This window comes from Triticum aestivum, chromosome 7B (assembly GCF_018294505.1).
Source record: "Triticum aestivum cultivar Chinese Spring chromosome 7B, IWGSC CS RefSeq v2.1, whole genome shotgun sequence".
Lineage (NCBI taxonomy): Eukaryota > Viridiplantae > Streptophyta > Magnoliopsida > Poales > Poaceae > Triticum > Triticum aestivum.
This window is the reverse complement of record NC_057813.1, coordinates 542189806-542205019: the sequence shown is the minus strand read 5'-3', so window position 1 is coordinate 542205019 and position 15214 is coordinate 542189806. Positions and strand designations below refer to the sequence as shown.

Sequence of the window (15214 nt, the reverse complement as noted above, 5' to 3'; positions counted from 1 at the left end):
CATGGAGAGATGAGTTCTTAATTGAGCTAGGTAGATCTGAGCGGTTGGAAAATAGAAAGTGAGATCTCTTCTCTTGTAATTTCTATTCATGTATCTTAAGTTATTACAAGTACAATCGTAACTTCTATTTTTATTTACCTTTCTATGTGTGGAGACACATCTGCAGCAAGTTTTGATTCGCTGAAAAAGACAGTTAGTGACCAACTTCTCCTTTGAGTAGGGAGGAGAAGTTGTCCTAGAGGTAGGTAAATAAGGACATGTCTGACACTGAAGCTGCCAAGTGAGCCACTGATTCTGACACTGCAACGCTTATCCCAAACACAAATAGTGGGAGCTTAGAAGGTTCAAGCAGCAAAGGCCACAAAGACCACCTGGTTCAGAGACAACGGCGAGGTTGTTCGATTCACTGGCAAGGAAGAGAGGGACAATGAAGTGCTGACCAAGGTGGAGCTGAAAGAGCTCTGGGAGCAACTCAATCACCAGGGTTTCGACAACCGTCACCAAACATGCATCGACATGTTAGTAGTTCACTCCTGCTAAATGTTTTTTCTTGGTTTCCTACACTCTTGATATATAGGTGCACTTTGTTCAGGGTTGACAAAATGCTGAGGGAAGAATCACATCCGAGGATGTTAAGGAGGTTAGTCACAAGAAACCATACTGAAAATATAGTCTTAGTGTGTAAATGTGAAGCATATATTTTGCTTTTAATTAAGCAAATGATGACACACTTCGCCAGCAAACAAACTTTCAAATATCAAGGAGCGAGCGTATGAGTACACAGTCCTCGTCAGCAAGAATTTGACCCTAACGATTTGGGCTACATAGAGGTATGTGTATGTCCAAGCGAAGCCTCGCCATCTCGACAGGCGATGTCTCACCAGTAAGTAATAACTTGTGCCATCGACCATGTATCCACTAAAAGTATCGATTAAGATATACTGTATTTAAGTTTCATTTATATTAAGGGAAAAATATGAACAGAAGTCAAGGCAAAAGCATCGGATACCAACCAGCGTGGTGACTGTGTAGTTCCTCTTGCCTTCCACAAGCCGGCGTGCATGTAGCAGTCAGCCTGCGCGGTCTCCCTTGGCACAAAGATAGCGAGGCCGGCAACGTCGTCGGTGAGGAAGTTGGGGATGTTGGTGACGCGGGTGCGGCGCTCCCGGTACTTGGGAGGTCGACGTAGTCCGTCCCCACAGAGAAGGACGGCGGCACATCGATGCGGCATCGGGGTTGCCAATGAGGGGCCGATGGCGGAGGCGTTGGCGCGAAGGAACTAGGCGTGCCCATCGGGTAGGGAGTCCCAGTAGCGGAAGAGGCGGAAGCGAAGGTCGAGATCCTGCTCTAGGTGAGCGTTCCTCCGGAGCAGCAGCAGTAGCACGCCCAGGGTCGCCATCGCCGGCCGTCGGGAGGACCGAGGACGGCAGCGGCTGGCTGTTTGTGTGGTGGGTGGTGGCGCTCTGCGCCGGCCTTTTTGCTAGCGTTTTATTTTTCTTTTGATTTTCTAGGAGCAGTGGGGAGACAATGAAATGATAAGGTTTGGTGATGTGTGAGGTGTAAGAGGGAGGCACGAGGCAAAGAGCGTCGGTGTGTCCAGTTCTTTCTTCCCTTTTTCTTTCTTTATCGATGGCTCTTTAGTCAAGTACTATTCTGTAAACTAATATAAGACATTTTAGATTTACAGAGGGAGTAACAATTAAGTAATACTAATATATAGCGCCGGGCGTTGTTCATTCTTTTTTTGTAATTATCACTAGCCTTTTTGTCATTTGGTTTATATTAGCATCGGACATTGTTTAATTCCTTTTTTATCGGACGTGTTAGGTTCGGCTGTATGGTGCGGTTTTTTAAACTGGCAGAATGGTTTTAATAAATATTCAGTTATTATTATTTTGATAGTTTTATAAAAAAAATAAAGGATAATAGTTTTATAAAACTATTAACACTTATAGTCATCATACAAGTTATCTTGTGGTCTTCTCGATGTTAAATTTATGGGTACTTCACGGGAGATATTTTGTCCAACAATCCTAAGAGCTAATTTTGCATTGTATCATCATACTAATTTTCTTTGGTGAATAATTATGAAACTGACTATATTATCTCCACTACTATTAAACAATCAAGCAAGAACTTTCTTAAGTGCACCCCACAAAACGTCCACAGCCACGTCACCCGCATCAACACCATAGGATGAAACCCGAACGACCCCATCTAACAGCCATCATTAATTTATTCGACATCTGGTATGCGCTTAGCAGTTTACATAGATTGACCGTACTCCACCAGATGAAAATATGAAACTCCCTGACCAGCCTCCGCAGCCCCTGAAATCATGCTAATCTAACCATATAACCAACACGCAAAAAAGAAAACTCAACCTAATCGTGTCCCTCGCCCTCTCCCCGCCTTTCATCGCCAAACCTGCACTACATCGACGCCTCCCTACACGGCAATCGTGATCCCTGCATCGGATCGTCGCCGCCCTGCACTGCATTGACGCCTACCTGCCGGGCTCCCTCGCCGCCCTGATCAGCACCGTCGAGTGGGCGGCTGCCCCTCTGATGAACAACAAGTACAGAGGATCTATCGTAGTCCTTTTGATAAGTAAGAGTGTCAAACCCAACGAGGATCAGAAAGAAATGACAAGCGGTTTTCAGTAAGGTATTCTCTGCAAGCACTGAAATTATCGGTAATAAATAGTTTTGTGATAAGGTAATTCATAACGGGTAACAAGTAATAAAAAGTAACTAAGGTGCAGCAAGGTGTCCCAATCCCTTTTGTAGCAAAGGACAAGCCTGGACAAACTCTTACATAAAGCAAAGCGCTCCTGAGGACACATGGGAATTTCTGTCAAGCTAGTTTTCATCATGCTCATATGATTCGCGTTCGTTACTTTGATAATTTGATATGTGGGTGGACCGGTGCTTGGGTACTGCCCTTCCTTGGACAAGCATCCCACTTATGATTAACCCCCCTCACAAGCATCCGCAACTACGAAAGAAGAATTAAGGTAAACCTAACCATAGCATGAAACATATGGATCCAAATCAGCCCCTTACGAAGCAACGCATAAATTAGGGTTTAAACTTCTGTCACTCTAGCAACCCATCATCTACTTACTACTTCCCAATGCCTTCCCCTAGGCCCAAACAGTGGTGAAGTGTCATGTAGTCGATGTTCACATAACACCACTAGAGGAAAGACAACATACATCTCATCAAAATATCGAACGAATACCAAATTCACATGATTATTTATAACAAGACTTCTCCCATGTCCTCGGGAACAAAGGTAACTACTCACAAATCATATTCATGTTCATAATCAAAGAGGTATTAATATGCATAAAGGATCTGAACATATGATCTTCCACCGAATGAACCAACTAGCATCAACTACAAGGAGTAATCAACACTACTAGCAACCCACAGGTACCAATCTGAGGTTTTGGGACAAAGATCGGATACAAGAGATGAACTAGGGTTTGAGAGGAGATGGTGCTGGCGAAGATGTGGAGATTGACCCCCTCTCGATGAGAGGATCGATGGTGATGATGATGGCGACGATTTCCCCCTCCCGGAGGGTTGTTTCCCTAGCAGAACAGCTCCGCCGGAGCCCTAGACTGGTTCCGCAAGGGTTCCGCCTAGAGACGGCGGCGCTTCGTCCCGAAAGCTTCCTTATGATTTTTTTTCAGGGCAAAAGACACCATATAGCGGAAGATGGGCATCGGGGGCCTAACAGGTGGCCCATGAGGCATGGGGCGCGCCCAGGGGGTAGGGCGCGCCCTCCACCCTCGTGGCTGCTGGGTGGCCCCCCTCTGGTGCTTTCTTCGCCCAAAACTGACTTTCGTGGAGTTTCAAGACTTCTGGAGTTGTGCAGAATAGGTCTTTAGTATTTGCTCCTTTTCCAGCCCAGAATTCCAGTTGCCGGCATTCTCCCTCTTCGTGTAAACCTTGTAAAATAAGAGAGAAAAGGCATAAGTATTGTGACATAATGTGTAGTAACAGCCTATAATGCAATAAATATTGATATAAAAGCATGATGCAAAATGGACGTATCACCCTCCTTCACCTACAATCAAATATTCACAGATCGGCCAGGCTACAACAAGACTATTATGCAACCATCTGCTCGAGTTTTGAAGCTGCACGCAGCCCCATCAGATTGCTAGATATGATTTCCACGACCAATGAAAACCCAACTAACAAGAGACAACCTCACCTTCTTTTTTACAAGCAAAAAAACTCACCTTTTTTTCTAATATCTATCCGCGAGATCGCCAGTGCCCAAGAGCTTGCCCTAGCACACGAGCCGCCGCGCCCACCCTGAACGTCCCCTGAACCAGCCGGCCACACACAGTTGTAATTCTTCCCTGCACTTCTTCAGGTTAGTCTTCTTCCTTTGACATGTTGCAACACTACTCGGGATTAGAAGTTTGAGAACATAGTTTCTAAAAAATAAACAGTTACACAGCAAAATGCTAAGCCGTCTGTTTTACGTCTCTAATTAATGGTTTTCTATGTTGGAAAATGGTGAATGCGGGTCCTAACATCCAAATTTCTAGGGTTAAGACACGCCAACTCAGCAGAATACATGATCCAAATTGCACAATCGAAGATGTTGGTTAGTTCTCTTCGGAGTTTCTTTTGAATACGTGATCCAGATTGCCGACAGTTTTTTACTGTTGTTTCTGTTCTCTTCGAAGTTTCTTTTGGAAAATACCTCTAGATTTGATTCAAAGAGAAAAATATGAATATCGTGGGTTTTCCCCTTAAGTTTCCTATAGCTAAAGTGCAACCATGCACTAACCAATTTCCCCTGTGTCATTTGTCACAAGGCCAGCAAGTAGCAATCAGAGGAGTAGAGCAGACACCAGTGACCAGTGCCAGTGTTGGTTGCTGCTTTACCTCATGCGTTTAGGTCCCAGACAACTTGGTTTGTACTCCCTATGTCTCAAAAGTGTCAAAAATGCCTTATATTTTGAGACAGAGGGAGTATTTATTAAGGGTTCTCTTTGCTCCCGGTTCCAATTAGGGCCCGATGTCTCTCTCGGGTTTAAGGTATAAACTTTGCTCTTTTTCCCTTTGATGTAAAAAAAGTTACTCCAGTTGATGATGCCCCCCCCCATGGAGAGATGAGTTCTTAATTGAGCTAGGTAGATCTGAGCGCTTGGAAAATAGAAAGTGAGATCTCTTCTCTTGTAATTTCTATTCATGTATCTTAAGTTATTACAAGTACAATCGAAACATCTATTTTTATTTACCTTTCTATTTGTGGAGACACATTTGCTGCAAGTTTTGATTCGCTGAAAAAAAACAGTTAGTGACTGATGACCCACAAGTATAGGGGATCTATCGTAGTCCTTTCAATAAGTAAGAGTGTCGAACCCAACGAGGAGCAGAAGGAAATGATAAGCAGTTTTCAGAAAGGTATTCTCTGCAAGTACTGAAATAAGTGGTAACAGATAGTTTTGTGATAAGATAAATTGTAATGAGCAACAAGTAACAAAAGTAAATAAAGTGCAGCAAGGTGGCCCAATCCTTTCTGTAGCAAAGGACAAGCCTGGACAAACTCTTATAATAGGAAAAGTGCTCCCGAGGACACATGGGAATATCGTCAAGCTAGTTTTCATCACGTTCATATGATTCGCGTTCAGTACTTTGATAATTTGATACGTGGGTGGACCGGTGCTTGGGTACTGCCCTTACTTGGACAAGCATCCCACTTATGATTAACCTCTATTGCAAGCATCCGCAACTACAACAATAGTATTAAGGTAAACCTAACCATAGCATGAAACATATGGATCCAAATCAGCCCCTTAAGAAGCAACACATAAACTAGGGTTTAAGCTTCTGTCACTGTAGCAACCCATCATCTACTTATTACTTCCCAATGCCTTCCTCTAGGCCCAAATAATGGTGAAGTGTTATGTAGTCGACATTCACATACCACCACTAGAGGCTACACAACATACATCTCATCAAAATATCGAATGAATACTAAATTCACATGACTACTAATAGCAAGACTTCTCCCTTGTCCTCAGGAACAAACATAATTACTCACAAAGCATATTCATGTTCATAATCAGAGGGGTAATAAAGTGCATGAAGGATCTAAACATATGATCTTCCACCAAATAAACCAACTAGCATCAACTACAAGGAGTAATTAACACTACTAGCAAACTACTAGCACCAATCCCGGACTTGAAGACAAGAATTGGATACAAGAGATGAACTAGGATTTGGAGATGAGATGGTGCTGGTGAAGATGTTGACGGAGATTGCCCTCTCCCGATGAGAGGAGCGTTGGTGATGACGATGGTGATGATTTCCCCCTCCCGGAGGGAATTGTCCCCGGTAGAACAGCTCCGCCAGAGCCCTAGATTGGTTCCGCCAAGGTTCCGCCTCGTGGCGGCGGAGTCTCATCCCGAAAGGTTGCCTTCTATTTTTTTTCTCATCGAAAGACTTCATATAGGAGAAGATGGGCATCGGAGATCCACCAGGGGGCCCATGAGGTAGGGGGCGCGCCTAGGGGGGCGCCCCTCACCCTCGTGAGCAGGGTGTGGGCCCCCTGGCCTTCATCTTTGGCGATGATTTTGCTTTATTTATTTTAAGGCAGTCCGTGGAGTTTCAAGACTTTCGGAGTTGCATAGAATAGGCCTCCAATATTTGCTCCTTTTCCAGCCCAGAATTCCAGCTGCCGGCATTCTCCCTCTTCATATAAACCTTGTAAAATAAAAGAGAATAGCCATAAGTATTGTGACATAACGTGAAATAACAGCCCATAATGCAATAAATATTATCATAAAAGCATGATGCAAAATGGATGTATCAACTCCCCCGAGCTTAGACCTCGCGTGTCCTCAAGCGAAAAGCCGATAACAATAAATATGTCATCATGTTTATAGGTAGAGGTGTCGATAAAAATAAAATACGGACATGAAGGCATCATGATTATTTCATAACAGCAACATATAAAGATTTTGTCATATGATTACTCATGTTCAAGTGATGATCTTTTCACAAAGCCAAAGCACGAATCAGAAACCTTATTGAGCACCAGCAAGTTATACCCTTGGTCATTGAAGCAATGCAATTTATCATAACATCGGAAAGAGTCTATGTCAGAGCTTGAAAGCAAGTCCACATACTCAACTATCACTTAGTCCTTCATAATTGCTAGCACTCACGCGGTACTTGTGGTTACGGAGTTTTAGTCGGACACAGAGAAAGATAGGGGCTTATAGTTTTGCCCCACAACCTCTTACCTCAAGGGTAATGTCAACAATAATAATTCATGCTCCCTACATCCAATTAGATATATATATATATATATCATACTCTTTCCAACATGCTGAGCTTGCCAAAGGATAAAATGAAAAAGAAAGGTGAAGATCACCATGACTCTTGTATAAGGTAGAGAAAATATAGGCCCTTCGTAGAGGGAAGCAGAGGTTGTCATGCGCGTTTAGGGTTGATGCACAAAATCTTAATGCAAAAGAACATCACTTTATATTTCCCCTTGTATGTGAACCTTTATTATGCAGTTCGTCGCTTTTATTGCGTCCACAACAAGTTCGTAGAAAGCTTATTTCTCTGCACTAATAAGTCATGCATATTTAGAGAGCAATTTTTATTGCTTGCACCGATGACAACTTACTTGAAGGATCTTACTCAATCCATAGGCAGGTATGGTGGACTCTCATGGCAAAACTGGTTTAAGGGTATTTGGAAGCACAAGTAGTATTTCTACTTGGTGCTGAGAATTTGGCTAGCAAGAGGGGGAAAGGCAAGCTCAACACGGTAGAGGATCCATGACAACATACTTTATCTCGGATGTAAGAAAACATAGCTCATTATGTTGTCTTTCTTGTCCAACCTCAACTCTTTAGCATGTCATATTTTAATGAGTGCTCCCAATCATAAAAGATGTCAATGATAATATATCTATATGTGAAACATCTCTTTCCTTATTACTTCCTATTAATTGCAACGATGACCAAAGCTATAATTGCTAACTCCCAACAACTTTTGATCATCACACTCTTTCTATGTGAAGTCATTACTTTCACTAAGATCAATATGAACTCTTTGATTCTTTTATTCTTTTCTTCTATTCACCCAAAATCATGGCAAAACAATCAAGCCCTTGACTCAACACTAATATTTATTATATAGCTCGATTACAAAGAAGGATTGTAAAGCAAAAATCAAAACTAGATCATGCCATGACTTTATTCTACTAAATCAAGATACTACTAATAGGATCGAACTAAGAAAAACGGTAAAGATAGGAGTTGTGATGGTGATACGATACCAGGGCACCTCCCCCAAGCCTGGCAGTTGCCAAGGGGAGTGCCCATACCCATATGATTATGTCTTCTCCTTTGTTTTTGGCGGTGGAGGTATTGTTGATGAAGCGAGCTTGTCGTCCACCTTCCATGGCATAGGCTCACCATCATAGAAGGATGATCGAGTCTCCGGAATCCTCAAATCTGCAGCCAAACTCATCCTTTTGAATCTATATTCATACTCAAAGTTTTGGTTTTGCAGATCAATAGATTTGGGCTTGGAGGTTCTCGGATCTTCTCATGGTAGCTTGAAGATGACCTCCTCGGGTCTTCTTGGGCAATCTAGCTTCATAGTTGTTGGTTGAACTCCGCGAGATGCTTGTGGGTAGCGGTTGATTCCACGCTCCACCATCCCCTGACACTTGAACACTTGTTGGGCTCCATTGCTTGCGACCTCGACTCCATGCTCCCGGTCCCTTTGGTCCCTCAGCATCCGCAATGTGCAGCAACGCCATCATGGCATCTCAATGGGTTTGAGGGTGTCACAGCCACCTCCGCGAGGTAAGAGGTTGATCACCTTCTCAAGAACTCTGTCCTTGGAAGCAACTTGGGGTCGCCATGATGACTAGACCTGTCGGAGAAACAGCCTCGAAACCAAGGAACAGGGGAGATTTGTGTGATACGAGAGTCAAAACCTTCGGGGAGTATAAATAAATGAATTCTTTACCCGACCAAAATATCTATCGTGCAAGGGAACGGAGTCGGAGGGCACACAAGGTGCTCACGAGGTAGGGGGGGCGCGCCCTCCACCCTCGTGGAGGCCTCGTGTCCTCCCCGGACTGCTAGTCATTTTTCTATTTTTCTAAATATTCCAAAACGGAGAAATATTGCCTTAAAAATTGTTTTGGAGTCGGTTTACTTACCGTACCACATACCTATTCCTTTTTGGAGTCCGAAGCGGGTTGGAAAATGTCCCTTATGTATTCCTCCGGGGTTACGGTTTCAATAATATTGGTTTCAACATTTATAGGATTACCTGAGATATAGAGTTTGATCCTTTGACCGTTTACCACCTTCGGATTTGTGCCTACGAAGTTGTTGATTTTTATGGCATCGGAACGATAGACCTCTTCGATAACGTAGGGACCTTCCCATTTGGAGAGAAGTTTTCCTGCAAAAAATCTTAAACGAGAGTTGTATAGCAATACATAATCACCTACATTAAACTCACGCTTTTGTATCCTTTTGTCATGCCATCTTTTAACTTTTTCTTTAAACAACTTGGCATTTTCATAAGCTTGGGTTCTCCATTCATCAAGTGAGCTAATATCAAATAACCTCTTCTCACCGGCAAGTTTGGAATCATAGTTGAGCTCTTTAATAGCCCAATATGCCTTATGTTCTAGTTCGAGAGGTAAGTGGCAAGCTTTTCCATAGACCATTTTGTACGGAGACATACCCATAGGATTTTTATATGCAGTTCTATAGGCCCATAATGCATCATCAAGTTTCTTGGACCAATTCTTTCTAGACCTATTAACAGTCTTTTGCAAAATTAATTTGAGCTCCCTGTTGCTCAACTCTACTTGACCACTGGACTACGGGTGATAAGGGGATGCAATCCTATGATTAACGTTGTATTTAGCAAGCATCTTACGGAAAGCACCATGAATAAAGTGTGAACCACCATCAGTCATTAAATATCTAGGGACTCCAAACCTCGGAAAAATAACTTCCTTAAGCATTTTAATAGAAGTGTTATGATCAGCAGTACTAGTTGGAATAGCTTCTACCCACTTAGTAACGTAATCAACAGCAACTAAAATGTGTGTGTATCCATTAGAGGCGGGAAAAGGTCCCATATAATCAAAGCCCGAAACATCAAATGGCTCAACAACAAGTGAATAATTCATAGGCATTTCTTGACGTCTACTAATATTACCAATTCTTTGACATTCATCGCAAGACAAAACAAAATTACGGGCATCCTTGAAGAGAGTAGGCCAATAAAAACCAGATTGCAATACCTTATGTGCAGTTCTATCTCCAGCATGGTGTCCTCCATAAGCTTCGGAGTGACACTTGCATAGGATCTATTCCTGTTCATGCTCAGGTACACAACGTCTAATGACACCATCTACTCCTTTATAAAGATGTGGGTCATCCCAAAAGTAGTGTCGCAACTCAAAGAAAAACTTTTTCTTTTGCTGGTATGTGAAGCTAGGTGGTATAAATTTAGCGACAATATAATTAGCATAATCAGCATACCATCGAGTGCTACGAGAAGTGCTTATGACATTTAATTGTTCATCAGGGAAGCTATCATCAATAGGTAGTGTGTCATCAAGAACATTCTCTAGCCTAGGTAAGTTATCTGCAACGGGGTTCTCAGCTCCTTTTCTATCAACAATATGCAAATCAAATTCTTGCAGCAAGAGAACCCATCTAATGAGTCTAGGTTTTGCATCCTTCTTTTCCATAATATATTTCATAGCAGCATGATCAGTGTGAATAGTTACTTTAGAATCAACAATATAGGGTCTGAATTTATCACAAGCAAATACAACTGCTAAAAGTTCCTTTTCGGTAGTAGCATAGTTTCTTTGAGCATTGTCCAGAGTCTTACTAGCATAATGGATAACATTCAATTTCTTATCAACTCGTTGCCCTAGAACAGCACCTACAGGATAATCACTAGCATCACACATAATTTCAAAGGGTAAATTCCAATCAGGTGGCTGAACAACAGGTGCAGAGACTAATGCTTTCTTAAGTATTTCAAATGCTTCTACACAATCATCATCAAAGACAAACGGTACATCTTTTTGTAATAAATTAGTCAGAGGCCGAGAAATTTTTGAGAAGTCCTTAATGAACCTCCTATAAAATCCGGCGTGACCAAGGAAACTTCTTATACCTTTGATGTCCTTGGGACATGCCATCTTTTCAATATCAACAACCTTGGCTTTATCAACTTCAATACCTCTTTCAGAAACTTTGTGCCCCAAGACAATACCTTCATTAACCATAAAGTGGCACTTTTCCCAATTCAAGACAAGATTAGTCTCTTCACATCTCTGCAAAACTCGAGCAAGATTTCTCAAGCAATCATCAATAGAGGAACCATAGACGGAAAAGTCATCCATGAAAACCTCAAAAATCTTTTCGCAAAAGTCAGAGAATATAGCCATCATGCATCTTTGAAAGGTAGAAGGTGCATTACATAAACCGAAAGGCATACGTCTATAAGCAAAAGTACCAAAAGGGCATGTAAAAGTAGTCTTTTATTGATCTTTAGCTGACACAGGTATTTGAGAGAAACCAGAATAATCATCTAGAAAGCAATAATGTGTATGTTTGCGTAATCTTTCTAGCATTTGATCAATAAAAGGTAAGGGGTAATGATCTTTCTTAGTAGCTTTATTTAACTTACGGAAATCAATTACCATCCTATAGCCTGTGATAATTCTTTGCGGAATCAATTCATATTTATCATTAGGGACAACAGTAATACCTCCCTTCTTAGGGACACAATGGACAAGACTTACCCACTGACTATCAGCAACATGATAAATTATACCTGCCTCCAGAAGCTTGAGTATTTCTTTTCTTACCACTTCTTTCATTTTAGGATTCAAACGTCGTTGAGGATCACAAACTGGTTTGGCATCCGCTTCCAGATTTATTTTATGTTGACATAGAGTGGGACTAATGCCCTTAAGATCATCAAGTGTATATCCAATAGCGGCACGGTGCTTCTTCAGAGTTTTCAATAATCTTTCTTCTTCATGCTCTGAAAGGTTAGCGCTAATAATGACAGGATATATTTTATTTTCATCAAGATAAGCATATTTAAGATTATCAGGCAATGGTTTAAGCTCAAACATGGGATCACCCTTGGGTGGAGGAGGATCCCCTAGGATTTCAACAGGCAAATTGTGTTGCAGGATAGGTTCCTGTTTAAAGAATACTTCATCTATTTCCCTTCTTTCATTCATGAACATATCATTCTCATGGTCTAGCAAATAGTGTTATAAAGGATCACTAGGAGGTACGGCAATGGAAGCAAGACCAATAATTTCATCCTTACTAGGCAATTCTTCCTCACGATGTTGTTTACTAAATTTAGAGAAATTAAACTCATGAACCATATCATCCAAGCCAATAGTAACAACATTCTTTTCGCAGTCTATCTTAGCATTCACAGTATTCAAGAAGGGTCTACCAAATATAATGGGACAAAAGCTATCTTGCGGAGAACCAAGAACAAGAAAATCAGCGGGATATTTGGTTTTTTCACACAAGACTTCAACATCTCTAACAATTCCCACTGGAGAAATAGTATCTCTATTAGCAAGTTTAATTGTGACATTAATTTCTTCTAACTCAGTAGGTGCAATATCATGCATAATTTCTCTGTATAAGTCAATGGGTATTGCACTAGCACTAGCACCCATATCACATAAGCCATGATAACAATGATCTCCTATTTTAACAGAAATAATAGGCACGCCTACCACAGGTCTATGTTTATCTCTAACACAAGGTTTAGCAGTTCTGGCAGTTTCACCACAGAATTGAATAACATGCCCATCAATATTATCAGACACGAGATCTTTAACAATAGCAATATTAGGTTCTACTTTGACTTGCTCAAGAGGTGTATAAGTTCTAATATTGCTTTTACGAACAACAGTTGAAGCTTTAGCATGATCTTTCATTCTAACAGGGAAATGTGGTTTCTCAACATAAGAAGTGGGAACAATAGGATCATTATAAGTGACAATCTTTTCTTCAACTTTAATAGGTGCAGGTACTTTTACTTCTATGGGAGGATGATATTTAAACCACTTCTCCTTGGGAAGATCAACATAAGTAGCAAAAGATTCACAGAAAGAAGCTACTATCTCAGAGTCAAGTCCATATGTAGTGCTAAACTTACGGAAAATATCGGTATCCATAAAAGATTTAACACAATCAAACTTAGGTGTCATACCTGACTCCTTACCTTCGTCGAGGTCCCAATCTTCAGAGTTGCGTTTAATTCTATCCAATAAGTTCCATCTAAATTCAATAGTCTTCATCATAAAAGAGCCAACACAAGAAGTATCAAGCATGGTGCGATTGTTATCAGAAAGCCGAGCATAATTTTTTTGCATAATTACTTCTCTTGCGAGCTCATGATTGGGGCATGAATATAACATTGATTTAACCCTCCCCCAAGCTTGAGCGATGCTTTCTCCTTCGCGAGGCCAAAAATTATATATATAATTGCGATCATGATGAATAAGATGCATAGGGTAATACTTTTGATGAAATTCCACTTTCAATCTTTTATAGTTCCATGATCTCGTATCATCACATAGCCTATACCATGTCAATGTGTCTCCCTTTAAAGATAAAGGGAAAGCCTTCTTTTTAACAACATCATCGGGTATACCTGCAAGCTTAAATAGTCCACAAACATCATCCACATAGCATAGATGTTCATCAGGATGCTTTGTTCCATCTCCTGTAAAAGTGTTAGCTAGCAGTTTTTCCATCAAACCCAAAGAAATCTTAAAAGGAGTTTCATTTTCAATAGGTTCAGTAGGTTGAGTAGGTTGAGGAGCAACTCTTTGCTCTGCTGGACGGGGTGAAGATACCCCAAACAAGCCCCTCGGACAATTACTTTCCATAGTAACAAGTGACAGAAAATTTCAGCACACTAAATAAATTTTTCCTTACCAAATTTCACCTACCAAAGGCGCTTCACTCCCCGGCAACGGTGCCAGAAAAGAGTCTTGATGACCCACAAGTACAGGGGATCTATTGTAGTCCTTTCGATAAGTAAGAGTGTCGAACCCAACGAGGAGCAGAAGGAAATGATAAGCGTTTTCAGCATGGTATTCTCTGCAAGTACTGAAATAAGTGGTAACAGATAGTTTTGTGATAAGATAAATTGTAACGAGCAACAAGTAACAAAAGTAAATAAATTGCAGCAAGGTGGCCCAATCCTTTTTGTAGCAAAGACAAGCCGGAACAAACTCTTATAATAGGAAAAGCGCTCCCGAGGACACATGGGAATATCGTCAAGCTAGTTTTCATCACGTTCATATGATTCACGTTTGATACTTTGATAATTTGATATGTGGGTGGACCGGTGCTTGGGTGTTGTTCTTACTTGAATAAGCATCCCACTTATGATTAACCTCTATTGCAAGCATCCGCAACTACAACAAAAGTATTAAGGTAAACCTAACCATAGCATGAAACATGTGGATCCAAATCAGCCCCTTACGAAGCAACGCATAAACTAGGGTTTAAGCTTCTGTCACTCTAGCAACCCATCATCTACTTATTACCTCCCAATGCCTTCCTCTAGGCCCAAATAATGGTGGAGTGTTATGTAGTCGACGTTCACATAACACCACTAGAGGCTAGACAACATACATCTTATCAAAATATCGAACGAATACCAAATTCACATGACTACTAATAGCAAGACTTCTCCCTTGTCCTCAGGAACAAACGTAATTACTCACAAAGCATATTCATGTTCATAATCAGAGGGGTAATAATATGCATATAGGATCTGAACATATGATCTTCCACCAAATAAACCAACTAGCATCAACTACAAGGAGTAATCAACACTACTAGCAACCTACTGGCACCAATCCCGGACTTGGAGACAAGAATTGGATACAAGAGATGAACTAGGGTTTGGAGATGAGATGGTGCTGGTGAAGATGTTGATGGAGATTGCCCTCTCCCGATGAGAGGAGCGTTGGTGATAACGATGGTGATGATTTCCCCTTCCGGAGGGAATTGTCCCCGGCAGAACAGCTCCGCCAGAGCCCTAGATTGGTTCCGCCAAGGTTCCGCCTCGTGGCGGCGGAGTCTCGTCCCGAAAGGTTGCCTTCTATT

At 41.5% G+C, this 15214-nt stretch overlaps 1 protein-coding gene and 1 long non-coding RNA gene across 5 annotated transcripts in view; one reads left to right on the top strand and one right to left on the bottom strand.

The window, feature by feature from the left end:
- The window catches only part of LOC123161464 (uncharacterized), a 3057-nt gene extending 1759 nt beyond the window's left edge, over nucleotides 1–1298 (bottom strand). The window contains exon 1 of one of the 2 annotated variants that reach the window (XR_006480715.1): nucleotides 1014–1298. Coding sequence is in view for 1 of the 2 variants with exons in the window: in XM_044579300.1 (XP_044435235.1) it covers nucleotides 1014–1231 (218 nt within the window). In the remaining variant the exon portion in view is untranslated. The remainder of the gene's footprint in view (nucleotides 1–1013) is intronic. The other variant, XM_044579300.1, reaches the window with a different exon arrangement.
- LOC123161466 (uncharacterized) overlaps nucleotides 1–1707 on the top strand; it is a 3039-nt gene extending 1332 nt beyond the window's left edge. The window contains exons 3-6 of one of the 3 annotated variants that reach the window (XR_006480718.1): nucleotides 221–518; nucleotides 593–640; nucleotides 740–883; nucleotides 988–1707. This is a non-coding gene — a long non-coding RNA (uncharacterized lncRNA). Of the gene's footprint in view, nucleotides 1–220; nucleotides 519–592; nucleotides 641–739; nucleotides 884–968 lie in introns of all 3 variants that reach the window. The other 2 variants (XR_006480716.1, XR_006480717.1) reach the window with 2 other exon arrangements.
- Nucleotides 1708–15214: the final 13507 nt, after the last annotated feature.